Raw genomic sequence first — 27,297 nt, 5'->3', positions numbered from 1 at the left:
AAACTTCATATTTAATATTTCAATCCATAAAATGAATGTCAACATTAATGTAAAATAAAGTTTTTATGGTAAGGTTAATTTTATCATTACAATCCAATATACAAATTTATTATAATTTATCAATAAAAAAAATGGACTATTCTACTTTTTTAATTAGTGAATCAAAATTATATAGATACTTTACTAAATCATCAAAACCACTCATTTTTATGATTAATTTATAAAATATAATATCCACCAAAATTTTGGTATTTTTTACATTTGAAGTTTAATTTATTAAAAAAATTGTTATTTAATTCACGTGCATAAAGTCGCGTTTTCATATATTCTTAAACCTGCGGAGGATCTGAAGCAAAACCTTCGAGAGACCAAGCAAAAGCTCTGAAGAGACTGTAATGGCCGCTCGCCGTGCCTCCTCCAAGCTCCTGCCATCTTTTCTATTGTTTCCTAAAGGTCTCATTTGTGTGTGGGAATTTCGAGATGATTATTATTTTTCGCTTACGTATGTATAACTCAGAAGTTTTTTTTTTCAGTGATTCCAGCTTCTCCAGCTTACTTTTCGACTCAGATTGTCGGTGAATCCCCGGTTCTAGTAATTTCCACCTCATTATATATGCGCGTGTGTCTGTGTTAAAAATGGTCATTTTGTTGTTCGAATGGATGCTTGCTTTTTCTGGGGCATTTTTTATTTGTGTAAATGTGTGAAGGTAAGGGATTTTATCCACGCGGCTTTGTATGACCCAAATCACGGGTATTTTTCTCAAAGATCGGGATCAGTTGGAGTTCTTGATAGAAGCATCAAGTTCAATGAGCTTCAAGGTAACGAGTATATACTGTAATTGTGTTCAACATGTTCATCTGATAAACTGGCATTACGAGTTCTATGGTTTGACTTGGATTTCTATTGTGCTTTGTGGCGTTGCTTCTCCAGTATCAGTTCTATTTTCGTAGTTCTTTTTTCTTTTTTGGCCCAAGGTAGACTTTGATAGTCCAGAGGGATTTTTGGGGGTAGGAATCAAAACATATGGTTACAATGTCTGTGTTGTTGGGACATCGGTTTTCTCGCGTCCAAATCGCAGCGGGAATTTAAAAATTTTATTTTGACATTCAAAATATTTGGACACTCGTATGGTTTAAATTAAACATAAACATACAAAAGATGTTTAGTATATACCTTTAGTGAATTGATTCACTCGGCTCCAACTATTCCGGTGTTAGCGGATACAGCTCTTCTTGAAAATCCTTACGAATTTTCTTCAAATCTAATTCTTTAATCTTCGAATCAGGTTCACGACCGGATTACTAATTCCTTGTCTAACTTGCACTAGAAAATTAGAAGATATTTTGCGTAGAGATAGAACACGAAGAAAAAATCGACTCAATACTATAAGCCGAATTTTTTCTTGCAAATTTTGGGAATTTGAGAGCAGCCTTCGAAAATTGGGGAAGAGCCAATGTCTATCTTGTGAAAAAGCTTTTATAAACTTTATTTATAAGCTTATTGATTGATCATATCAAACTTATTTTTTATAAATTCAACTCATTGAATTTATTATCTCAACGGGAACAAGTAAACCAGTGTTTGTGTGACCCTCAATGGTTCAGGGATACAACTAGCCGTGAGTTCACAACTCTTTGTGATTCATGAAATTTCCTTTAGTCGAGCTTACCCTAATTTGCCCACATTTCATGCACCAACATTTGATCATGAGAATGTCAGAAACCATTTTCTGATTAAACTCATTGAATCATGGTAAGAGCGTCTAGTAGCATCGCCATCGCCCCATGATTCCCTATGTATCACTGATAGTGCCTGCAAGAACCAGTCGGTTATTATTAACGTACAGTACGGTCCCTTCATCTCATATATCCCGATCGAATCTGCAACCATTGCTTCATCGAGGATTGCATATTAATTCGATAGCTATGTTATTCAATCATGAAATATTCATAATTTCATCGCATGCACATATAGGGAACTCTTTCCCTAATTTACATCTTACTCTCTGGCCAGAGATTTCATGCACTACAATTTCGTTAGATCACATAGGATATCCACACCCGTAGATGATCGGTGAATCCCGACTACAATGCATTGGCTCCTACACATTTCGCAATTGCACCCAACATCGCTACCTTATGACCTTTGCGGAGTCGGTAATGAGTCAAAGCACAATCCTAGTATGTAGAGCATCAGTGTTGTCCCGAGTCGTAAGGACTAATTATGTACAATCACAACCACAGACTTTTCCTCTTGATTAATGATAACCACTTGGAAAGTTCGATGGAGGATTGTTCGGTACAATCATCGTATGATTACCCATCTTTATGATTGGACATCTCTATGTCCTTATCATGAAACACGGTACACGACATCACATATGCTAGTTTCAAGCTCAAGTGACCTTTATCCTTGTTTTTAGGCGGCTGAATCGACTATGAACGAATTTAGATTATACAATTTTCAATATCGAATTACGATTCATTTGTATTAAAGTATAATCAAGGACTTTATCTTTGCTGATTGCATGTGTACACAGATAAGGCAAATTGAAACCATAAAAAGTTAAATTATATTAAAATAAAGATTGTTTATTACACTCGAGTCAATAAATTCACTAGCCAACCGTTGGCTTGTAGGGCATCTATCTAACATGTGTCTGTTGTGGGATTATTAAATCTGCGTTGATTAGAAAGAATGGGTCGACAACGAAATGGAGGAGTTTCGACTAAAAGTTTGTCCAAGAACATTTATAAGTTTGAGAATTATGCAAATGTTTGTTAGTCTATGGAATGACAAGGAGTTGGTCGACCCATCTTATCAGTTGAACATATGGACTACAACTAATTTAATTCAAGACCATGCAGTTTATTGGAAAATTAAACTTTTTTTTCTGATACCACTTATATTTCTGCTGTTTATAGGTGGCGCAAATGATTTGTATAAAACAAATATTAATTATTCAACCATAATTTCAATTATGTTGTCCCTAACACAAGAATTACCTGTTACCTCTATAAGAAGGGTATCCACCTGAATTTTTTAGTGTATATCAGAATAGATCTATGGACAACACCTATCAAAATTGAATTGGCAGAAGTAGGACTGATCTGTCCACAGCAAGATGTGTATTGGTTCTGTTTCTTTGCTGGCATGCCCAAGATGGTTTAATAGTTTATATTATCTTAAAAATTTCAATATGATGCGTAGTTATAAAGTCCTTTAAAAGATATTGGTAAATTGAACTTTTAGGTTCATTTATTCTCAGTTAAGTTCTGAGACCAACTTAAAAATACGGCCTCTTGGAAACCTTTGTTTACTTAACTGTTAAGCCATCCTCCATATTGACTCACCAAATATTTGCCCTCATTTTCTGTCGGTTTAAGAATCTTGTCTGCAATGATTTTTTGACGGTGTCTAATGACTTTTTATATGGTGGGAGAAAAAATGATCTGTTAGTAACATAGAGAGTGATTACTAAAAAGAGCCCGTTCGTGATTACACAAGTCTTTTTAAAAGAAAAATAAAACATTGCAATGTCATACTGCTGCTTTTGGCTGGAAACGTGGTTGTGTAAGAAGTTTCGCCTTTTTCCAGGCAGGAAAGCTTATATGAAACACTTGGATAAAATCTACAAGCAGGGTGATATATCGTGGTTTACTCCTGTCGAACTTTTTAAGGTATGTGAGGGGAAGCTGGAATGTAACTTTCAGTCATTTGATTCATTTGTTCGGTTGCACTATTGTCTGAATATGTGGAAAGGAGTTACATGAAAGTAGCTCTAGCCTCTGCGAAAATTTAATTGGGTACAACCCTTCAATTGAAAAGTCTGGCTGTGATAGTTTGGAAGACCTTTTCACATCCTGGTCGCATGCTGACCAATTTGTATTTGTTTTGACCTGTTTTGTTATTATTTGCATCTTTTATCTGAAGAGTTATAGAAACTTGATCTGTGAGAAACAACTACCTCTATCAGATACTTCATCATTTGACAAGTTACATGTCCAAAGATTACCTCGGGCATAATGGACTGGATTATTGGGACCAGTATCTTGGGGCATTTGATCAATTCTGAAAAAAATGGCAAGGGCGTGACCCAGAAGTTTCACATTCCTTTTGTACCTGCATTCCTGTTAAAAACTTATGACATCCCTCTCTGTCTGTATGATTTTGTTTCTCATGTTTTCATTTGAAAGTAATTTTCTAGTTCTTCTCTTTTGAAGCCATGGTATGCTCATGGGATAGCTGAAGCAATATTGAGAACGGCTAACCTCTCTGTACCCCTGAAAGTAAGTTTGAGTTCTGTATTTGTCAGAGCAGATTGCAACGATAAGCACGTGGCTTTGCCATTTTGCTGCATTACTTGATCTTATTCTCATATGGTTTCATTTGCAACTGACCAATTTAGTTTAGCAAAAAAGTCTTAAATTGAACATGATGATTCTAAAGAACTTGTAGAAACCCCTTGGAATTTCTTACATAAAGAAGTGATGATGCTGCATATTTGCATGTGAGAAATATAAAATAAATTCTGTTTGTTTTATTTTGTTAGGATCAAGTTCGTACTACTAGGGCAAAAGCTGTAGCTGTTAGCAAAGCGCAACTTTAGTTCCTTATACTTGTAGCAACGCAAAGTGAACCTACTTGGGTGCTAATGGGTTGGACTGTTAAGCCTATGAGTCCGGGGAGGTGCTTGTCTATGTGTTGGTGCTGTCTCATATCTTTTAAATATCAGTCTTACCATTTCCTTATCGTCGGCCTAGTAAGATCTGGCGTCATTCTTTTACGGTCCACCTGGCCAACCAGATCAAGCTGCGAAACGTCAACAGCTTGACACACGAAAACTTTTCCATGAGGTCACTCATCTCAATACTACTATCACTCATGCACGTTTTACCCAAGATTCCTCTCCGCAAGAAGTATAGAAATATGTTTATTGGGAGACACGAGCTCGCTCTAATACCAATTGTTGGGCCAAACTTTTGCTGTATTACTAAAAGTTACTGCTGGTGATAACGGTGGAACTCAAATATTTTAAATCGATAAGCAGGACAAACTCCACGTTTCAATTGTTCTACCCGACATAGACAATTATTGTACCCAACGCACTTGTTATCTCTTATTTATGTGGTTATATAAATTGTGGATGACATTTCAACTAGGATTTCATGACATGATATATCTAGTTGTCAGTGTGCCTATTTTCTCAGTACAGTTGTTAGGTTCATAGCTTTGCTCTTATTGAATTCAACTTCGAATTCATGGGCTCGGTTAGTTTATAACCCTAGTTGTTACACCATTTGCTTTCAATGCACCATGATGCTTTTTCATCATCTTCCAAAAGTAAATTCTCCTTGTGGTTTGTTTTTACCGCTGTACCATTTTGAAAGCCTCATCCGCCAGGTTTCTGTATATTATGCTTCTCTGAAAATTAGTCATCACATTGTTAGCCATATGTAGACTAACTGTAAATAGTGGTCTAGGTCTTCACATCGTTCCTCTCTAAAACCTCAATTTGTTTCTTTTGTTATTTTTTTTTTTCAGATTTATGAAATTGGAGGTGGCTCAGGAACTTGTGCGAAGGGTGTAATGGATTACATAAAGCTGAATGCTCCGACAAGAGTTTATGATAATATGGCTTACATGTGTGTAATGTGCTCAAGCAAGTCCATTTTACATGTGCTGTATGGAATGTTTTATATCTTGAGTTTTATTTAACCACATGTTATGTACTAATTCTTCCCAAAATAGCTGAAATAAATTTTGCCATTTTGAACGAATTTCGAAGTGTTTTTATTTTGAAAACTAGTCACGTATCACCTTCACTGGTTTAGGATTTTTGATGCACTGAAGTTTGCATCTCTTCGTATGGCCACTTGCAAAAGTACATTTCTTTTAGCTCTAGTTGTAAAATTGACTACAATCTTTTGATTTATCATAGCTCGGTAGAAATCAGTTCTTCACTTGCGAAGAAACAACTAGAAACTGTGGGAGAAGTAGGTAGTCACTTGAAAAAGTTCAAGGTAGAATGTCGTGATGCTGCTGACTCTAGTGGATGGGGTATGCTGGCCTTTTTCTGCAGGATTTTTCTTGTACCTCAAAACCTTTACATACTTGATTACCTTTATGTTTCATAAAAAAAGAAAAAATCTTCAAGCTCATAAAGGAGTTAGAGCAGTATCATGATGAATGCTTTAACTGTATCTATGTTTTTGAAACAGGGGTTGAGCAACAACCTTGCTGGGTTATAATGTTAGAGGTAAAATCTTTACTGGTTTTAAGAGCCTGGTTTTTAAGTTTATTGTTTAGAATTTAAGTTTCTCTCCATACCGGAGAATTATGGGTAGATCAATGTGGGTTGTCCAACTTTGCATGGTTGACGTGAAAAATCCATGTGAGGACAAACATACATACACATCAGTTAACATAGATAATTAATGTGTACTAACAGCTATGAGCTAACCAAAAGCCTTTTATATCTATAGGTGCTCGATAATCTTCCTCACGATCTTATTTACTCTGAGAATCAAATCTCAAATTGGATGGAAGTATGGGTTGAAAAGCAACATGGCAAGTATGCTGTTTGGACATTATATTGTGATGTATCTATATTTTCTCGCAATGTTTATTGTGTTCGCGTGATTTCTTGTTATTTTCCTGCAACTAGAGGGTTTTGGGTTGGTTTAACATGGAGGTTTTGCCAAAGGTGGTTTATGTTGATGGCAATTTTCTGCTCAACCAGCATATGATAAATGATAATCAGGCACCTATGCAAGAGATTTGCTGTGCTTGGCTATCTTGCACTAATCAGCTCATCTTGTCAAGTCCTTGTGTTGTGAAGCGTGCATGTCTTATTTGTTTGTGTACTCACCAAAATAACATGAATAAAAATACCAACTATCTAATGATAATCTGCCATGAATTAACATCATATACAATCTATTTGTGCATGTAAAAATCTACTGATTGTTTCATCATGCATTCAGGCAAAATTATTCCATGTCTTGGCTCTCTGGTCCATGAACTAACAAGTGCACCCTTTAATTCTCATAGGTTGTGTAAGTTTGAAGAGTGAGATTTAATTTTACATTTAGTTAGTATCCTTCAGAAAATTTTTATTATGTCACACAACCAGAAGAATAAAGTTGTGATACAAACTAAAGATACAAACTGAGCATGTGCTTAAACTTCTATCATGACCAGCATGAGCTGCTACCAAGTAAGGAATTCATTTTGGCTTATAAGAATGAATCTGTTTTTATAGGTACAGAATAGTGATCACGAAAGATTATCCTGTGAATAGCAATCCGTACCATGAGTGGTATCTTGGTAGAATGTCGTGATGCTGCTAAATCAACTAAGTTCCTAGAGAGTTCCACTCCTGATATTAATTCACTTTTGATGTTTTTCAGTGCTAAATATATTTTAGACTAGTTTGTTCAAATGAGGTTGGTATTTGTGCTTTCTTGGAGGAGCTGTCTCTTGATTCCGATCTTAAATTTTATTTCTCTGCTATTCCAACATTTTAACATTCTGATTCTCCAGTTACAGTGGCTAATATTGAAATTAAGAATTGTTTTTTATTCATGATGTTTATAATAAAAAAATTCCGATTCATGGGAGCTGTGTATAATTATCTTTGTTGTGTTCGTCGATAGGTCAGAGCTCTGCGAATTGTACAAGCCACTAGAAGATCCACTTATAACAAGTTGCATGGAGGTCATGGGTTTGCCAAAAGATGGCATTACTCGTGGAACCTTGGGAGTTCTATCTGCCAAAAGTCTTTGGGCTAAACTTTTGCCAAAGCCTCGGAGATCCTGGTTACCGACTGGTTGTTTGGTAAGAAAATATTCACAATGAGTAACTAGTTTTTTTTACAGGGAGCAACTATTTCATGATTATTTATAGAATTGAATCTGTTGATGCAATGAGAAATTAAATTAATGTACAGAAACTTCTCAAAGTTTTGCATGGTGCATTGCCAATGATGTCTCTAATCACAGCCGATTTTAGTTTCCTTCCAGATGTGAGAATACCTGGTGAACGTGCTCCACTAGTTGCTTGCAAGGTACACCAAAGTGTTTTACTATATGACGAATTTCTTTGTTCAACTTTGTTGTTTCATGCTTTAAACACATCTTGTTTACTGGTTGACTTAGGTGATAGAAATGCTCTTTTACTTTCTGCATGGAGTGTTATTGCTTGAAAGGATCGCAAACCCATACCATAATGTTTTTGATCTTGTTCGTAAACTGGCAGCATAGACGTGCAATGCATGTCAACACACAATAGATACTACATAAATTTAAAAAATTAGAATTGAAAGTACAGCAAATGCCAATAAAGTATGATACTTAAAATCTTAGTTAGAAGTACCATCTTGATCTATATGTCATGTTGTTTTGATTAAATCTTTATTCTTGAGAATATGCAATGAATGAATAAGTTGAAAAAAAGACCACCTTGATGGTAGAGGATTAGTCTTTAAATACTATCAAATATGTTCGTTGGACCGTTTGAGAGCTTGGACTGAGTCATATGATCTGTCCCTTATTTATATAGACCTAGTGTGTAAGTGTGATACGTGCATTGCTTTATGTCTGAATCTTCCTTCTGTTTTTACATATCCTTGGTGGCTTAATGGTGTAAAACAATTTTCAGTTGATTACTTTACTGTCAAACTGTGTTTTGTATCTCAAATAATCAATAAATTGACATCTCTTTTAAATTAGTGATTCAAGTATGTAGTACCATGGGAAGATGGTCTCCGGAGTTTAACTGCTTGCCCTTTTGCCTTTTGTTGCAGAAAGATGGCAGTAACTCAGATCACAATAATTATCTGGATGCAAAGGTGCATTTTCTGTTTGTTGTTTCTGATGTTCAACTACTTCGCATCCTTTTCCTAGTTAAGTAATGTGATGGCTTATGAATTATGAAGATGCTAACAAAATTTGGATAGAAAAGGTCATGTACCCAAAGCGTATGGCTGGATGATGAGATTTACATCAGCAAAAACGACCTTAATTGACTTATTTTACTGATAGATCCTGAATGCAGACTTATGGCCAGTTCTTCAATTGAATCTGGACCTTAACCCGTGGGCTTACTTAATTGCTGCTGGAACTGTGGTCCTTTATTATTGTGTCCTATTTAGTCACACTGCTGAAACATTCATATCAAAACCATTAATATACATTCAGTGTAATTATAATTGCGAGTTTGTATCTGTTGAAAACTGAATGGACTTATTTTCATTTTTTCAACCATTCTGAAGTGTCCTGTCATATGGGGCGACTCTTCTCGTATACATCAAATAATCAGCTAGCTATTCTAACCAATATTGTATATCGTGCATTCCCGATGAGAAAAATGGGCGTGTATTGTCAGATAGAGATACATCTGTCCTATGAGTAATTTTTGAGTCGAAAGCTTCTTACAGTTGATTTTCTCTTACGACACCTGGTTATTCTTCTTATGTTTTAATATTATTTTCTTCTACAGGGCGATGCTGATATATTCTTTCCGACAGATTTTGGGCTTTTGGAAAGAATGGATCACTACTGCTCTGGATGGCTAAAGCCACATGAATCTAAGTCTTCCAAGGGGAAAAAGAGGCGAACAATCATGGTAATTAGCTGCTCTTCAAGTCTTACAGTGCTCCAATTTTTACATTGTGTTCTGCCGACCCCAGTTTTTGATGTTTTAACTTGTTCTAAATTTATGTCTCCATGCTGAAAGACGAGCCCACTATCTTTTTTGAAAAAAAAAAAAAAAACAGAAACAGCCCTTCATTTTACGTAAAAGATTAGAAGTAAAACATAAAAGATCACCATACCAATGGCCAATGCCAATCAAGGAGTTTAAACATAGCCAAAAAACCAAGTTTGTAGATGGGTTAGTGTCTTACCCCCTATAATCTTTCTGCCTTGATGCTTAACAGATGGTTCTTTATACCGCCAACAGAATTCCTGATGGTGTCTTGTGGTTCCTCCCCTCTGTTTTTAATTTTATTCAGCTTGATTCTTTATACCGCCAACAGAATTCCTGATGGTCTCTTGTGGTTCCTCCCCTCTGTTTTTAATTTTATTCAGCTTGATACGTCATCATTTATGGAAGAATTCGGCCTCCCTTCAAAGACGAGAACCAAAGATGGATACAATCCAATGTTGGATGATTTCAAGAACACCAAATTCTATCTGAGTGTTCCTACACACAACACCAAGTAGAAACCTGCTGCTTTGAATTGGTGGTAATTTATTCTTGGAATGGCATTATCCAAACTCAGGATGAAAATCAGAAGATCACGGTGAGCTCACTATTCAATAAATCTGGGGGATTTTCTTTATCAGAGAAGGCGGCGGCGGCAGCATGAGCATGAATTGGAGCAGTAGATTGATGCAATCATTCTGTTACGCTTATAATCAAGCTAGAAAACTTATTGGTAATCCTTGAAACACACACTATACTTCGAGCTGCATCCGATGAACATTGACAGTCTTCTTGATCGCAATCTAACATGGCTGTTCAGGGAATATAAATAGGAATTAAAGTTTCTTTATTTGGATATTTTGTTGCTGTCTGGACAATACTCCTATATGTGGGTACTATGTGCGAATGGCCTAATGAAAAGTTTCGAATGCTGAAGTTCTACCATTCTTTATAGATAAACAAAATAATAGTATGTGGTTTCAGCAAATGACACTGCTCTGTTAGTTCCATCACTTGTTTATGAATTCGGCTCGAATTAAATATATTGAAGTTAGAGCTCAAGCTCGATTTGAAGCTCAAAAAAATTCGCTCGACAATTCGATATATCATAAATTTGGGACATTTATACATTTGCTTCCTAACAAAATCTATGACATTATCTTTTCCTCCATTTATTATGAAAATACATATCCAGCATATGTACTCATTATTCAACCAAAGGTACAAGGCCACTAAGCAACCATCCAATCTTTGATCCAGCCTTCATTATCAATGAAGGACATGCTAATTAATCGATTCACCACTTCTACACTCACAGTATTTGCCCATTTCACCCTTCTAGAAAGATCCGAACCCGGGCCACGACAATTGTGCTCAGCGTAAGTTAATAGGTCTCTGTAAAAAAAAAAAAAAACATACGACGCGATTATATTTAAATATATTTATTTGCTCGGAAAATATTTTTTTAATATCAGTCTTACTCGTGCCCGACGCTGTACCAGGGGTCCCATCCTTCAGGAACCACGATTCCGGACATGAACGAGTCTGCGAACACGACTCTGGCGTAACTCCTCCAAGGCCTTCCTAAAAACGTTTTTCCATCTCCAACTATATTGCATGCTTTGAATACAAATCCATTTGCGTCATTAGGTCTTTGTCTTCCTTGAGCTGTGATGTAGCCTGGAACTCCAAGGGATCCTGCTGCTACTAAAATCACGCATCCCTATCCAAAAATAAATTAAATAAATTTATCGAAATCCCAAAATGTTTTAAAGAAAATAGGATTCTAAAATGAGAAAAAAATTATTGTGATTCCACATGCAAACATATAGAGACGTAAACGAGTCGAACATTATCAAGCTCAAGCTCGGCTCGTTTAAATTTATACAGGTTCGAGCTCGATAAGTTTAACAACAATCTCAAACAAACTTTTTCTAGAACTGAGCTCTGAGTAGCCCGCGAACTGTTTGATTTGTTTTCATCTCTACAAACATGCAACAAAGAAATTGAACACGGTCGTTTAATATATATATATATATATATATATATATATATATATATATATATATGTTGCTCACTTATCATGTCTCCGATGAGGTGATACTCATCTATTAGATTTGACAAAGCATATCCAAATTGTATATCTAATAGATAAGCGTTGGACACGGAGATAGACATCATATCAAAATTTATATATATATAATCAAATTAAGAAATTTTTTTAAGAGTAGATTAAGGGTATCCATTCTAAGATTTTGTGAATATAAAATCAGATTACAATGAATATTAAAAATAAATCTTCTTGTAATTAAGGGTCTAAATCACCACACACCCATTTACGACATAAATATTGAAAAATATTATATAAAGTTTTTACAAAATTTGTTCGAGGAATGAAATCGTGTACCCCATATAAATTTCTTGTTACGCAAGTGTGTATAATTGAATCTAAATTTTCCATTGCATGGCAAGTAAATCTTGCATATAAATTGAAGCACAAGCACATGATATACCCGCATATACTTGTTTAACATGAAATATCCTACAAAAGATGAGATCCTACCTATGTGAGCACTACCCTCACTTCATTTTAACGGGTAAGATCTTGCCACACATACAATTTTTTTTAAAAAAAATGGGTCCTATATATGCATGGGCAAATCTTGGTCATTCATCCTATCATTGAGGCTTTGTGAAACTTCAGCATTTATGGCACACTTATACTCAAATCAAAAGCAATTTTTTATATGCCCTTGAAGTCTACATATATGTGTGTGCATGTGCGCGTGTACAGAGGCGGAGCTACAGCCTCTTGTACCCGGGCGCCCGGGTTGTCCATTGTTTTTTTAAAAAAATTATATGTAAATTTTTGTATAATTTTGGATAAATTTGATATTAGCTCGAGTAGCGCGAGATTCCTGGCTCCGCCACTGCACGTATAGTATTGTCTTTTAGTTTTACCTCATAAATGGATTGGCCAGAACCAAAGATAAAATCAATAGATCCTTCAATAATGCATGATTTGAAGTAATGCCTCCCTTGAACATCCCACAATGTATCCTGATATCCTATGAATGCACAGTCCACAAACACATACTTATCCCCTTGAAAATTGCCTGCAACCGCTGGCGTTATCGGGTTACCGGATTTCCCTGGAGGTTGATTGTAAGAATTCTGAAACCAAATATGACGTTTCATCATACATATTACATCGTACTCGACTAAATTTTTGGGTCAGTCTCTGTATGGAAACGGAAAGAATAATCTTACCACAAATTTAATGCTTTGACAACAATGTTGTCTGCAAAGGCAGTGAAAGTAGAGCTTGTCTCGATGGATTCATGGTCATCCCAAGTAACAATAGTAGCTCGCTTCCCTTCTCCTTTAAGGTATATCCATGGCCTATCGTACGGAATCCGAATTTTCTCTCTACATGAAATGAAACGACGTTACAATCATAAAGTAATATAAGAAAAAGACGATTCAAATTAGAATTTAATGGAAATTAATTTAATTTACGTTAGTGTAATGTATTTGGATAACGAAATTAACTTGTATAATTATATATACATACAAGAATATATATATTATATATATATATATATATACAAAACTTGTATTTTCTTGCATTGGATTCAAGAAAAACAGTGTAAATATTAAAAAAATAAAACAAGAAAAGGACAATTGTTTTAGCCGAAGCTTATTTGTTTACTAATAGGGAACTGAAAAACTTGAAATATTTTTAAAAACCAAGAAAATAAAAAGGAAAAGTGCCATTAAAATTGGTTTTTTTTTTTTTTGCAGAAAAAAGTACCTATAAGTTCCAGCCTTGATGTAAATACAAATCCAGTTCTTGTTGTACGAGGGAACTGAATCAATGGCAGCCTGAATTCTTGTGAAATTGCCTTTTCCAGAGGGATCAACATAAATTGTTGGGAAATCTTCAAATTTTTTATGATTTTTTTCTGTAGTAGCATTGGTATTTGGAGATGAACATAAAACCATGATAATTAACCCGACAAAAGATTGAAAAAGGGACATTTTTCGAGCGTCAGAGGTAAAAAAGTTTGCCATGAAATTATGGTGAAGATGGTATATTGGACATGGAACAAGTATAAATCAAGAATGTCTTATTTTTAGCTAACTATTGTATTCAAAAAAATTCGATAACTTCATTTATATAGAGGAAAAAATAAATGTTTTTTTTTTTCATTTTTCAAAGGATTTGGAAGGGACTAAACAATGGCACTAAATGAGTTATATTTGCCTCAAATAATTTGATTATATAGAGGAATATTTTCGTGATTGATTATTAATCGGAGGGAAGTCTGCAAGCCAAAAGGTAATCAAACAATATTCTAGGAATTTGATTACACTCTTTACCATTTAAAATTCTTACAGGAAGAAGCATGTGTTCGATCCCACGACCAAAAAAAAAAACACCGTTGTAATCGAAATTTCTAACTTTAATTTAATTTAAATTGTTTATATACTCTTACATCTTATGCTAACTCTTGATAGGAGTATATAAATTATTAAGTCTTATTTAACAAAAAAAAAGTGTTAATTTTTTTTGATAAAATAAGATAATGAAGTTTAAAGATTTTGATATATTTGGTATATTTAATATTTTTTTCAACTATGAATGTTTTTGGATATTTTGGGATCCATGTTATTGAATTTTGGAAGTATATTTGGGATTAGTAAAATTTCTGAGAATATTATGTTCTTTTAAAAATATTTAAAATAGATTGCTCCCAAACTTATAATAAAATATTTTAACGAGTTTATAATTAAGCTCAATCAATCACCATCTAATTATTATAATACAGTTAATAATTCTCAAATAACTTATTTTAAATTATACTTATATATGTAATTAATGAAATAAATTAATAAAAGAATTCAATAGCTTGACATTTAAAAACATTTATTTTTTCAGCATTGTCTTTATAATTTTGCTAAAGACTATTTATATCCATATATACATGAAAAATTGTCGAATCTAAAATTGTGACAATATTAAAGGTGTATATTAGAATTTATAATCGAAGTTAAAATTTATATTAAAAAAATTAGAACCAAACAAAAAAATAATTCGATTATGTGTATTTGATAACTTTTTCTTTCTTATTGGAGAAATTAACTTTCTTTTGGCGACTACTAGAATTATGTTATACAGAAATCAAATGTAATATAATAAAATTAAAGGAACTTTGCCTCTATATTCAAAAATATAGATAGGAGACCCTTTTTTTTTGGGCTATATTAATTTATTATTCATTTCGGTTGTTTTTGGTTGGCACGATATGATTATTTATTATTTCATTTAATAAATGTTTGATTGCAATTTTTTTAATAATTATTTTATCTTACGTGAATCAAATAATAAATTATTTGATATATTTATTAAATTTGAGATAAAATGATAAATGATAATTTTGTCAATTTCAATAATTAATAAATATAAATAATATATATTATTATTATTATTTGATTTTATAAATGTTTGATTGCAATTTTTGTAATAATTATTTTATTTTACGTGAATCAAATAATAAATTATTTGATATATTGATTAAATTTGAGATAAATGATAAATGATAATTTCGTCAATTTCAATAATTAATAAATATAAATAATATATATTATTATTATTTGATTTTATAAATGTTTGATTGCAATTTTTGTAATAATTATTTTATCTTACGTGAATCGAATAATAAATTATCATTTTATCTCAAATTTAATCAATATAACAAATAATTTATTATTTGTTAATATTCTACATAATAGTAAATATTTTAACAAGCACAATATTATTTATCTATAGAGTCTCATCGATTCAACTAAACACATTTCAACTAAAAGAACATTAAAAACTAAACCTCGAAGTGTTAAAAAGTGTCTTTTTCTCTCACTCGAGATACGACGAAAATTTAAAAAAATTGTTTTGACTTTCAAAATATTCATTGACGTCGAGTCGAATGATTTAAGAAATTCATATGGTGCTTAGATCTGATTATCTTTGAGTATATAACACCGACTTCAAATATTTCAGGTTTTAAGCTAATATAACCCTTCTTATTAATATGTATGAACGAATCTCCTCATTTCTTCTATTGTCATCTCTAGTTCACAATTAGAAATTTTATTCATCATATATATCGCACCAGAGATCTAAATGAAGTTTGCTCTAGATTGAATCGCCGAAATTTCAGAAATCTCACGACGGTGCGACGATGTTGTGTTGGCGGTACGGTGGAACAAGTTGGCCGAAATTTTTTTTTTTTCTCCAAAAATTGAGTTGGCCGAAATTTGGTGTGAAGGAGAGAGGGAGAAAATTTTGTTTAAAAATTATGTTATTTCATATGTCGCTAAAACTTTAACCATATAAAAAAAATTATATTCATATAAATTAAATAACAATTATTTAATTTCTTGATTAACTATTATATAATTAATTAATTCTAGACTCCTTTAAAATATTTCATGAGAATCTAGACGCCAATATGCCGATGATATAAATCTTGTTCATATAATGAAAAATGAAAATTTCGGAAAACAAAATTTTTCACTGATCCAGTTTTTTGAACTTCTTCACTAAAACAGACAGTTCTACTCTATTAACTTATTTAGCAATTAAGATAACTTCGATATCTTTCATCATATGAAATCAACTTATAAACTTTTTTATAAGCATTCTGTTGATCTCCATCAAACAATAGTAGTTAAATTCAACTATTTGAATTTAACTATCTCAACGAGAACACAAAATTCGATATTTGTGTGGCTCTCAATGGTTCAAAGATACAACTAGCCGTTGGTTCAGAACTTCATGTGATTCAGAACAACATTTATTCTTATTTGGGCTTACCCTTGTCATTTTATTTCTTTTCATCAACATATGAACGTCAGAACTCAAGTGTGATTGCACCCATCGGATCATAATAAAAGCGCCTAGTAGCAGCGCCCCATGATCATCTAGGTATCACTAATAGTGCCCGCGAGAATCTTAAGTTATGGTTAAAATACGGTCTCTTCAACTCATATATATCCGATCAAATTTGCAACCATTGATATATCGAGAGTTGCAATGAATTCTAAAACAATGTGATAAATCTTTTAGTAATAATGTTGTTATCAGATGTGCAAATAGAGAACCACCTTCCCTAAAGCACTATTTTACTCTGGCCAGATACTCATTGCACTATTAACTCATCATATAAAATATGATATCTTCATCCGTAAACAAATGATGAATCCCCGACTACAATATATTGGCTCCTGCATATTTCAAAACTACATTCAACCTCATCATCTGATGATCTTCAATGGAGCCTGATGATAGCATAAAAATCTTATTATATCATCAATTATATTTTAGATATATTACAAAATATTGCAAGGATATGCACAAATATAATTGTCATATATCAAAAAATCTCTAAATAAAGGACTCAACCTTAATCGAGGTACGCTTTTATGTACAATTATTTATGTTAGTCTTGTATTTTTTTTTCTCTTAAAGACTATACTGACTTGAACGTCGGAGTGATTTTGCCTCCGGGCAGAGTCATCTCACCATTTTTCTTTGATATACAGTTATATTTTTTGGTGGTTCGGTTCCTTTCCATTGAAGAATTCAGTTCGTGATAATTGGTTCAAGGTATTTTAATCGATGCAAATTTTTTGATCGCATCAGAGTTGGTAAACGAGTCAAAGTGCAGTGCTAATACCCATAGCCTCCATGTTGTCCCGTATCAAAGGACTGCTGATGTACAACCATAATCACATATTACTCCACTCGATAAGTGATAACAACTTGGACATTCCGATGGAGGATTGTTTAGTACATCATCAAATGAATATCTATCGGTATGAATGAACATTCTCATGCCCTTATCAATGAAACATGACACTTACATCACATATATTAGTCTCAAGCTTAAATTACATTTCTCCTTATTTTAGGCGGCTGATTCGAATATGAACATGTTTAGAATACACGATACACTTTCTAATGAGTTTCATAATCTTACGTTGAGATAATAACCTTATGGTACCTATTGTATATTCAATGACTTTATTTATGCAGCTCATGTGGGTGTACATATAAAATAAATATCACAATTAGATAAAATCATAAACTATTATCAGAATAAAGATTATTTTTACATAAGAGTAACTAAAGTTCGGTAGAGTAGATGCTACCTGTGGGGGCAGTACCCTCACAGGATCTCAGCCATTGATTTTATATGGTGATGAAATCTGGGTCTTTGATCACTTCATGGGGTGTATATGTGTTTAAATCTGAGCCTTTGATCACCTCATGGAAGCAGTGCCTCACAAGGTAGGGTGAAATGAACCCTAAAGTTCAAGTAACAAGTTGACTCTCAGACACATATTCTAACACAAACATCATATTTTATATGTCTCTTGTTCTAGAGATCCCAGAAAACATAAATAAGATATTTTTTAATCAACCAAAGAGAATTTATGTATTTTATACTTATTAAAACATAGCAGTTGAATTCCTTTCCCCTCTCTTATTTTTCATCTAGGACAAACAATGCATATGTTTTACCCATTGTCCCTATATCTTTGCTACTTGCTGGCATTCTTTGCATGATTCATGTCGGGTGTCGTGCCATTAATTATTATGTTAAAAATTATTAAATTCCGAAAATTTATTGAATCGCCTAATATTGCATTTTTTTTATTAAAGGATTTGAAATTAAAAAAAAAATATCTAGATTTATTTTACTTATATTTGCATGCAGTTGAGTTTCATGATTTCAATTACTCAATGAACGTATATTTGTATTCGAAGTAAAATACTTACATTAAAAGGAAAAATGATTTCATATTCATGATTCCTCCCTTGAGATCATAAATCCATTTACATTGCTTGTTACAAATCAATGATTCTCATAAACATCCAAATGATCAATAAAAAAAGTCAAGAATTTAAAATTTGTGTTGGGTTCAGATTGATGGTCGTGATTTAGAAAAGAGATTTGATTCGGAAATTAATAACGAAAAATATATTTCAAATAACACTCGTATTGAATGAATTTAAAATTCAACATAATTAATGTTGAAATTGTTAACTAAACGGTTTCAGAAAAGAAGTCGGTTAATTTAACAAAAAACAAATTTCAAATTCACTTGTCATCTAAACAAGTCGATGAATTAGAAATATAAAATCATCGAACCTAATTTAATTTATTTTTTCAACCATAATATAAATAATTTAAATATTCATTATTTTTATTAAAAATAAAAGTATAATTTAAATTTAATTTATTTAAATAATTTATCGATCTTATAAATAAAAAAATCTATTAAACCCAAAATAAAAATATATTTTCCATATACCTATTCTTCGACACAAGAATATGGGTGGAGAAAGCTCCCCTTCCTTCTTGTGTCGATACTTCCAGGTTGCGGCACAAACAGACGCTGTGAATAATTCGACGAAACTCCGATCCGGCTTACCAGTTCCTTTTTCGATTTTGGTTTCCTATTTCGAAAAATCGAGCCGCTCATAAGCTGAACCAGGGTCAAATTCACAATGCCAACATGAAAAAATAAAAATAGATGCAGGCTAGTTGGATGTAATCCAAAGTCAAAAGAATAAATGACAAAAATAACTTGAGATTCGGGTAAAAAATAAAATAAATCACGGGAAAATATATCTGGTAAAAAAAAAATTAAGCCACCCAGTCAAAAATAGACGCAATTCCTTGAAAAACAATGAAAAAGCAGACTGAATACTGATATTAAAAAAATGTGGACTCCATATTTTAATAAACAAAAACGGACAAAGTATTTTTCACCAAAATCGTAGAAAAAAAACTAGTGTGCAGTTTTAATACTGGATTGGAGAAATAATGTCAAGTTGGGCACCAAGCTTCTCTTCAGCAGTTTTCTCAGCTCTAACTCTAAGTTTCGTCATCTGCTTCTTCCTGTCGTAAGTGGCTTGAGCTCTGTCTTTCCTCTTCTTCTCGAGTTCCTACAGTAAACAGAAACAGTTGCGAAGAATGCATAAAAACAACGTTTTGATCAAACAGATTCATGAGATGATGTTACATTGTAAATTTCAGATAGTGACTAAGAAAGTAAGCCGCTGGATGTAAAGAAACATAAAACACATTTTCATAAAAAAAATAAATTGAAATAATATGAAAGAGCACACGGCCATGAAAGTTGAATCTATCTGAAGGTAAGATCCAAGCCTTTCCAAAGCGAGGTGTGATACTTGATATTCCAGAAACTAGACAACGTGACAAAAATTTAAACAAATTATCTCTCGTGTAATTTTCAAACTATTGAGCACATCAAAGCACACATTTAGCTCCTCAAAATGAATAAATATCAAGTTGGATTTATAATATCCATATCTAATATGTATTTAATGCAATATCATGAGCCTTTTAATGAGCATAATTCCCTCCCTAAAGAGGGTTGCACCCAAGATTCCAAAATTCGCTAGTCGTTAGCTGGACGCTAGACCCGTGCCTAGGGCGTCTACGAGCCGATAGGCAGATTCCAGAGTATCAACATAATAAAATAAAGTTAGGTGTGTTAGGACAGGCCAACAAATAGTATTTTTTTGTTGGACTTTGGTTTAGGACTTGTAAACAAAAATTATTTTTATTTTTCTAATTGGGCTTTTAACCAAAAAATAACTTATTAAAAAAACAGCCCAATTTTTTTTAAAATTTTCGGTGGCCTAGGGCCGTCTAAGTCCGCCTAGGTCGATTTTTATAACACTGGTTGCACCCCAGGAAAAAGAGCACATCTTGCCAAGTACTGTACCTAACTACAAGTCTTGGGGTTTTAAGTTTACTGTGAGAGCAGCATAAGAGAAAAAACCTTGAAAGGGTAATATTATAATATTGGCCACATTCTTAAATATGGCGAAAATGAGAGTTTCAGACGGTGAGCTGAAAGATAAAGTGACCGATCGAATAAAAGGTCTATCAGTGATAAACGCAATTTGGCAATTACAATATTAGGCATGTAAACAGAGCATAATTTAAAGTAAATGTATACAGCAGCGTACAAAAATAAAATGTAACTCACCCTGATAATATCATAGTGGTTCCATCCAACCTCTGATGAGAGCCTGCCCAACAAGCAATATTTGTGCCCAGCCTGAAGCCTCAGCACCCTGGTTATCACACCGGCCAGCAGCTTAGAAAGATACTTACATATGACTCAATAACTAATGAACACTTAAAAAACTGAAAAAGGTTGTCAAAGTAACTCACTTGAGAGCATCAGGAATAACCATCCTCTTGATCTTGTCATAAGGTGGAGGAATACCCTCAAACACCTTCAAACGAGCAAGCGCAGCAGCTCCTCGCTTAGTCTTGTGTGGAATCATCCTAAATATAAAATTCAATATATTGCATAAGGGTGATTTTAAATCATGACAATGTATCATAGAAATATTAAGCAACCTCGTAGCCCCCAATGCAACTCACAAATAAAGAATACTCATTTCCAGTATTAGTAGCTTGGAGACTTTACATTTATCCTCTGTTTAATGAACTGAAAAGGCAGACCATTTTTCTACATGCCAAAATGCACAATGATCCGAGATGCAGAGTTGTCAAGATCACATTCAAAATTCTACATACCATTACTGTTCAAATAAATTTGTAACAGCACCAGCCTTCAGGTTTTTTAATATAATTTATCATTAGAAAAACAACACAGATTTGCCATATTTAGCAAGGTAAGGTTGATGTTAGCAGGTAGTTAATTGGTCGATGTTAATATCCACCAGCTAGCATCAATGGTCAGGATCTGGTCACATGGGTCAGATCGTCGTTGATCTGACTCATGTGGCCATTTATTATTAGAAAAACAACACATATTTGCTATATTTAGCAAGGTAAGGTTGATGTTAGCAGGTAGTTAATTGGTCGATGTTAAAATCCACCCGCTAGCATAATTGGTCAGGATCTGGTCACATGGGTCAGATTGTCGTTGATCTGACTCATGTGGCCAAATACTAGCCATGGACTCTAGCAAGTGGGTGATATCCACCTGTTTGCACCTAAATTTCCAGTTAGCAATCATAGGGCATTTGCTTTTATACAATAATCCATCGCGGCCCGTGGCGAATTCTGCATTTCTTATTTTTTGTTGAAAACAAAATTGGTGAATGGATCCATGGAACGGTTCACCAAAAAAAGTTTCTACCAGTTTTTTTAATTATTTTTCGTTAATCAATCCATTGGATCATTTCACCATAAATAATAATGACAAGGGGGCAGCTGCATCCAGCTTGCGCGCGGCCTGGGTGGATGAGGGTATTTGTAGGAGAAAATCAAAGTTTTTCAATAAAAAAATAAAACTGGGCTGCCCAATATTTATTTTTGTCATTACTGTTTGTGGTGAACCAGATCCAATGAATCGGTTGACCACATAACATAATTTTAAAAACTTGGCGGAATCCGTGGACCGAATATTGTTTTAATAACTTTTTAGTAAACAATTTGGATAGGTTCACCAATTATGTTTTTTTCAAAAATACAAGAAATGAAGAATCACGGTGGATCGTCATAAAAGTAAACACAAGAAATTCACACATATTGAGAAAATCTGAGGCTGTTTTGTAATAAACTAAGAAAAAACCCCTAGCCTTCAAGTTCTAGCAATGCACTCTCAATCTAACCAAAGAGCAAATGAAAAGGCAAACACTAAAAAAAATTATAATCAATCTAACCATAAAAAGTATCAAATAGATATCACATATTCTACAAGCACACAAATAATGAATTAATGTAAACTAAGAACATTACATCCCTGTCCCATCACAACCAAAGCTTCAGTTCACGAAAACTGAAAAAGTTTAAACTTTTACGCAAAAATGTCTAAAGCACAAAGACTAAAAGTGAATGGACTGATATACGACTAACTTTTGAGTTAAATCATCATCAAAGGTGTCTGCTTTAACATCCAAACACATTCCTCCAGCTTCATATACCTCAGATAAACTAATCATCAAGCAGGTCATGTACGAAAAACACCCATCTCAATCAAACATATTTCCACGCCAAACCCACAATAAAACACCGAAAATACATACTTCAAACGAAATAACTACGCTAGAAATTCCAGAAATAAAAAGCATTAAACCATACCCACGAATCGTGCGCCACAGTATCTTGGACGGAGCCCTGAAATGAATGGGTCCATGAGAGGGCTTGGTGTTCATACGCTTCCGGAGGAATCTCAGATACTTCATCTTCTGTCGCACAAGCCCACCGGATAGGCAGATCTCCTCGCAGCGAACCACAACCACCTTCTGCCCATTTAAGAGTTCTTTGGCTAGAATGGAGGCCAGACGACCAAGCATGTGGTGCCTCGCGTCCACCACCACCCTCTTCGCACAGATACCTGAACCCGACACCATTGTTTCCTCTCTCTAAGAGGTGTGATTGGGGAAAATGGCGAGCTGGCGGATGGAGGGAATAGGGTTTCTGGCTGCTGTCTTGTGAACTATTTTCTTGCTATCAAGCCCATATTAGTTTACTGTTAATTTAGCTAATGGGCTTTAAACTTTTTTGGACTACCTATTCTGATTAGGGGTCGGAAAATACATCGAATTTTCGATATTACCGATATTATCGTACTAAAAAAATGTCGAATTTACCGAATTTTTGGTATATTGAAAATTTCGGTACGGTACGGTAACAATACAGAATTTTTCGGTACGGTAACGGTATGCAATTTGAAAATTTCGGTATATACCGGATACCGAAAAAATATACAAAATTTTAAAATATATAATATTTTAAAACAATAAATTTATAAAAAAATTAAAATGTAAGGTTTTTTTCGGTATATAACGATACCATATCGAAATCATGATATACCGTACAATTTCGGTATAATCGGTATGTTAGTTATATGTACTCCTAATTCTGATCTCGAAAATATGGTTAAACCAAAATAATCGACCAAACACGAAAATTTAGCAAAAATTATTCAAAATTTTGATTCTTTTCTATAAAAATTATTTAGTTTTTTTTTTGTGCTCATATTGTGTCATTTTTCGAAATTATCAAATATCCGAAATAACTTATTTGGTTCAAAATAAACTTCAAATTTTTTGAGTTGATCAATTAATTATGACAAAACTTGTGCGAGACGGTCTCACGGGTCGTCTTTTGTGAGACGGATCTCTTATTTGAGTTATTCATGAAAAATATTACTTTTTATGCTAAGAGTATTACTTTTTATTGTGAATATAGGTAGGCTTGACCCGTCTCACAGATAAATATTCCTGAGATCTTTTCACAATAAATTCATTAATTATATCCAATTGGTTCAAAATTGAACTAATACTTAGACTAATACCTCTGTATTAGTTCAATTTTGAACTAGCCAAAACTTTTAATGTACTATAATGTTTAAATCTGAAAATCAAATAATATTTGATTCAAATAAGGATCATTAAGCCAATATCATATCTATAATATAAATTCTTGTTTTTATCATTTTTTCTATAACTCTTTTATGGAATAGTTTTTAGGGCAAGCAGTGATTATATATATGAAGAACTTCATGGTCGCAGTAAAGGTCTAGAGAAAAGAGTTGGACTGGAGAGCTTTTCACAGAGAAGAAATTATAAGAGTCCAACATATATTTACTCTGCGGTTTTTATGTGATCGGGTGGTCACTTTATTTTACAGCTGTTGAAGTTTTGTGTGATCGTGCGATCACTTTTGTCACGCCCCGAGACTCGGGATTGATACCGGCATTGTTTAACAATCACACAATCGAAACAACAAGTCTTTGTAGTACAGTGTAAACCGAAACCATTTTATAATTCATAGTTTCAACGAAATAAACATTGTCTTTACAAAACCGAAATCTCAAAAAGAACGACAGAGTTTAATGCGGAAACGTAAAACTGCATAATAATAAACTTAAACTTAATCTAATTTCTTGAGCATTCACCATCCCCATAACTGCTCAGACTCTTCCTCCTCAATTTCTTCTTCAAGCTTATATGGGAAGGATTGTAAGGGAGTGGGTATTTGGGAATACTCAGCAAATGGGTGCATATCGAGCACAATAAAAACAACATGCATAAATTTCGAACATAAAACATGAGTTGCATACATACATCATAACACATGCATAACATTTACCAGCCACTGTGATTTATCTAACTTTCTATGGTTTACTGACGTCAGTCCCTAATTTTACTCCTCTAAGGGGGCGAGGCCGTATAGTGGTTATATCTCTCACCGCGTAAGGGTACGTCATGGTTGAGATTCTCACCCATATACAGTCGACTCCTCACAGTGCTTAAAACTGAATGACACAACACAAGAAAGAGTAAGTAGGAAAAGAATTGTACTCGACTGAAGTTTTTATCCAAAACCGAAAAAAATCACATATGCATAAACCGAAATTTTAAGATTTGAAAACAAGCCCACTTACCGTATATATTGATGCTAAAAAACATGGTGCACAACTTCGGGGATTGGGTCGCTTCTCGTTCCTCGTCCGGGCAGCACTTCGGTTCAACTTCTAAGCTAACTTCGGGACGATTTTCGAGCAGAGTTTCGCTATGGAGAGCTGCTGAATTTTCGAGATTTCAGCAAGGGGATTTTCGAAATTGTAGGTACAAGAATGGCTAGGCTTGATGGTGTATTTATAGGTGAGGGAAAGAGTCTAAATTTGGTACTCAAATCCTACCAAAAATAATGTCAAATCTCACAAATTTGACTCCAATCTCCCTTGCCAATTTCGAAATTTCATCTACCTAAGTTGTGAGATTTCATGATCTCATTAACCTTGATTTGGCTTGAAAATATGGTGGCTAGATCCAACGGTTTTGGTGCAAGGTTTGATGATTTCCTTCCAATTAACTCAACATCTAACCATCACAAAAATCTTGGCATTTAGTCTAGGATAATTTCGAAATTGCTTGAAATATTTATGTCTTAATTCCTTTAAACTTGTATGGTATTCCAATCTCATAAATTATCTTCCCAAATTTCGAAAATACTCATGCTTTGGTGTAGATATTATTATCTTGATACCAAAGATTTCCCAATAATTATTTTCCCATAAACATATCTCATTTAATACAATAATAAAAATCTTATGCTAAATTTCCTTACAAATATTAATTACATTAGTGCAATATTTTCGGTCCTCACAACTTTGTTGTGGAGAGGATCAACTGGAGGTTTTCGGAGGCACGTAGAGGTCGACAGAAGAGTTCTTTCATAAAAGAATATAGGAGAGCCGATCTTTTTTTATGAGAAGTTTTCGTGTGATCGGTTGATCACTTTGCAGCCAAGAGAGCTGCTGGAGTTTTTCTCTGAACCAACACGTAGTTCAGAGTTGAAGATTTTTATGTTGAAGAAATTGTGTGGTTGAGTCACAGATTTATCGTGTTGCTGATTGGTGTTGTTAACACTCAAGAACAATACTGACGCATAGTGTTAATCGAAAAGTGGTTTCGTTTGATTTTAAGCAATACGTGTTTGTTTTATGCATCTAGTATTTGGTTTGAGTTTTTGATGCATTTTAATTCCTTTGAATGTCAAGGAATTTAGTTTTGTTAATCTCACTAGTATTGTTTTGTGTAAACGATTTACATATTTGTCTAGTAAATATTTTTGCCATGAGGCATCGCACAAGTATCCGTACTTGTGCACAATTTAAAAATGGTATTTATTTATTAAAGTTATATTTGTGTGTTAATAGCTCATGAAAACAAGCTCACTTACCGTATGTATTGATTTTAATCAAGAATGTGGCCAAAATTGCTACAACTAAAACATGCATGGAAAGAAACGTAAATAACTCATGAGAAAATATATTCAAATCTCTTCACAACTTCCCAAATATTTCAGCAACTACATAAACTTAGAAATAAAACGTATGAACTATTTCCAACACGACCTTGTAAACAAACGAAGTGTATCACATGCATATATTGGGCAAATTCTCACGGGTCGTGTTTTATGAGACAGATTTCTTATTTAGGTCATCCATGAAAAAATATTACTTTTTATGCTAAGAATATTACTTTTTATTGTGAATATCAGTAGGTTTGACCTGTCTAACAGATAAAGACTCGTGAGACCGTCTCACAAGAAGCCTACTCTTATTAATAATACTTCAAAAATCTGAACCTCACTAGCAATGAGATTTAAAAAATCAGCAACTAATAAAACGATAAAAAAAAAAACCAAAACATGCCCATGAAATATTATTTTTTTCATCAACTCTCGTCAATCCTATAGCGAAAGAACCTAAGGTCTCGAGTAGTCTGTTGAGATTTTAGAATTTTCCGGCAAGTCGTGATTTTTAAAATCTCCAGACAGTTTGTCGAGATTATAGAACTTCTGGGGACACATGCGTCTCCTGAGACAAATTGATGGAGAGATCAGTTTTGCCGGATGAGTTAGATTTTATTGAGACAAATTTATATGGATATTCAAGTTCAAGTTCTTCTAGTCTTTACTCGGGTATCATCCAAATCAAATACTTGTATCAAAAGATAACCCTGAAATTACTTAAAAATTCAAATTGGCAGT

General features: G+C 33.6%; 3 protein-coding genes and 1 long non-coding RNA gene across 6 annotated transcripts; 1 reads left to right on the top strand and 3 right to left on the bottom strand.

Moving 5' to 3' along the window:
- Window positions 1-318: 318 nt before the first annotated feature.
- LOC140827791 (protein arginine methyltransferase NDUFAF7 homolog, mitochondrial) lies at window positions 319-10,637 on the top strand. Of its 3 annotated transcripts, none has more exons than XR_012117028.1 (14): window positions 319-453; window positions 534-592; window positions 708-819; window positions 3,599-3,681; window positions 4,225-4,290; window positions 5,546-5,646; window positions 5,943-6,061; window positions 6,223-6,260; window positions 6,487-6,575; window positions 7,660-7,840; window positions 7,953-8,069; window positions 8,808-8,852; window positions 9,531-9,628; window positions 10,093-10,637. XR_012117028.1 is itself a non-coding variant. In XM_073190635.1 (14 exons), exons 1-14 carry the CDS (start codon window positions 396-398, stop codon window positions 10,225-10,227), a joined length of 1,329 nt encoding a protein of 442 aa, XP_073046736.1. In that variant the 5' UTR covers window positions 319-395; the 3' UTR covers window positions 10,228-10,634. The 3 variants fall into 3 exon arrangements, 2 of the variants coding, with proteins under 2 accessions (XP_073046736.1, XP_073046737.1); XM_073190635.1 differs by having other exon boundaries at window positions 9,503-9,628; window positions 10,093-10,634; XM_073190636.1 differs by having other exon boundaries at window positions 363-453; window positions 534-575; window positions 9,503-9,628; window positions 10,093-10,633.
- Window positions 952-3,344, bottom strand: LOC140827792 (uncharacterized). Its single transcript, XR_012117029.1, has 2 exons — window positions 2,655-3,344; window positions 952-1,037 (listed from the first exon to the last, which is right to left on the bottom strand). It is a non-coding gene; the product is annotated as an uncharacterized lncRNA (long non-coding RNA).
- A 172-nt stretch (window positions 10,638-10,809) lies between the features above and the next one.
- On the bottom strand, window positions 10,810-13,905 carry LOC140827426 (probable pectinesterase 29). The gene is made up of 6 exons (XM_073190095.1): window positions 13,524-13,905; window positions 12,980-13,138; window positions 12,927-12,930; window positions 12,671-12,883; window positions 11,191-11,432; window positions 10,810-11,104 (listed from the first exon to the last, which is right to left on the bottom strand). The coding sequence occupies exons 1-6, from the start codon at window positions 13,781-13,783 to the stop codon at window positions 10,942-10,944; spliced, it is 1,041 nt and encodes a 346-aa protein (XP_073046196.1). The 5' UTR covers window positions 13,784-13,905; the 3' UTR covers window positions 10,810-10,941.
- A 5,657-nt stretch (window positions 13,906-19,562) lies between these two features.
- Window positions 19,563-23,252, bottom strand: LOC140827790 (large ribosomal subunit protein uL13w). The gene is made up of 4 exons (XM_073190633.1): window positions 22,873-23,252; window positions 20,989-21,105; window positions 20,801-20,888; window positions 19,563-19,727 (listed from the first exon to the last, which is right to left on the bottom strand). The coding sequence occupies exons 1-4, from the start codon at window positions 23,142-23,144 to the stop codon at window positions 19,584-19,586; spliced, it is 621 nt and encodes a 206-aa protein (XP_073046734.1). The 5' UTR covers window positions 23,145-23,252; the 3' UTR covers window positions 19,563-19,583.
- Between the last annotated feature and the right edge of the window lie 4,045 nt (window positions 23,253-27,297).

This window comes from Primulina eburnea, chromosome 3 (genome assembly GCF_022965805.1).
Source record: "Primulina eburnea isolate SZY01 chromosome 3, ASM2296580v1, whole genome shotgun sequence".
NCBI classification, from domain to species: domain Eukaryota; kingdom Viridiplantae; phylum Streptophyta; class Magnoliopsida; order Lamiales; family Gesneriaceae; genus Primulina; species Primulina eburnea.
The sequence above is the reverse complement of the archived record's forward strand: the minus strand, read 5'-3'. Positions and strand labels throughout refer to the sequence as shown.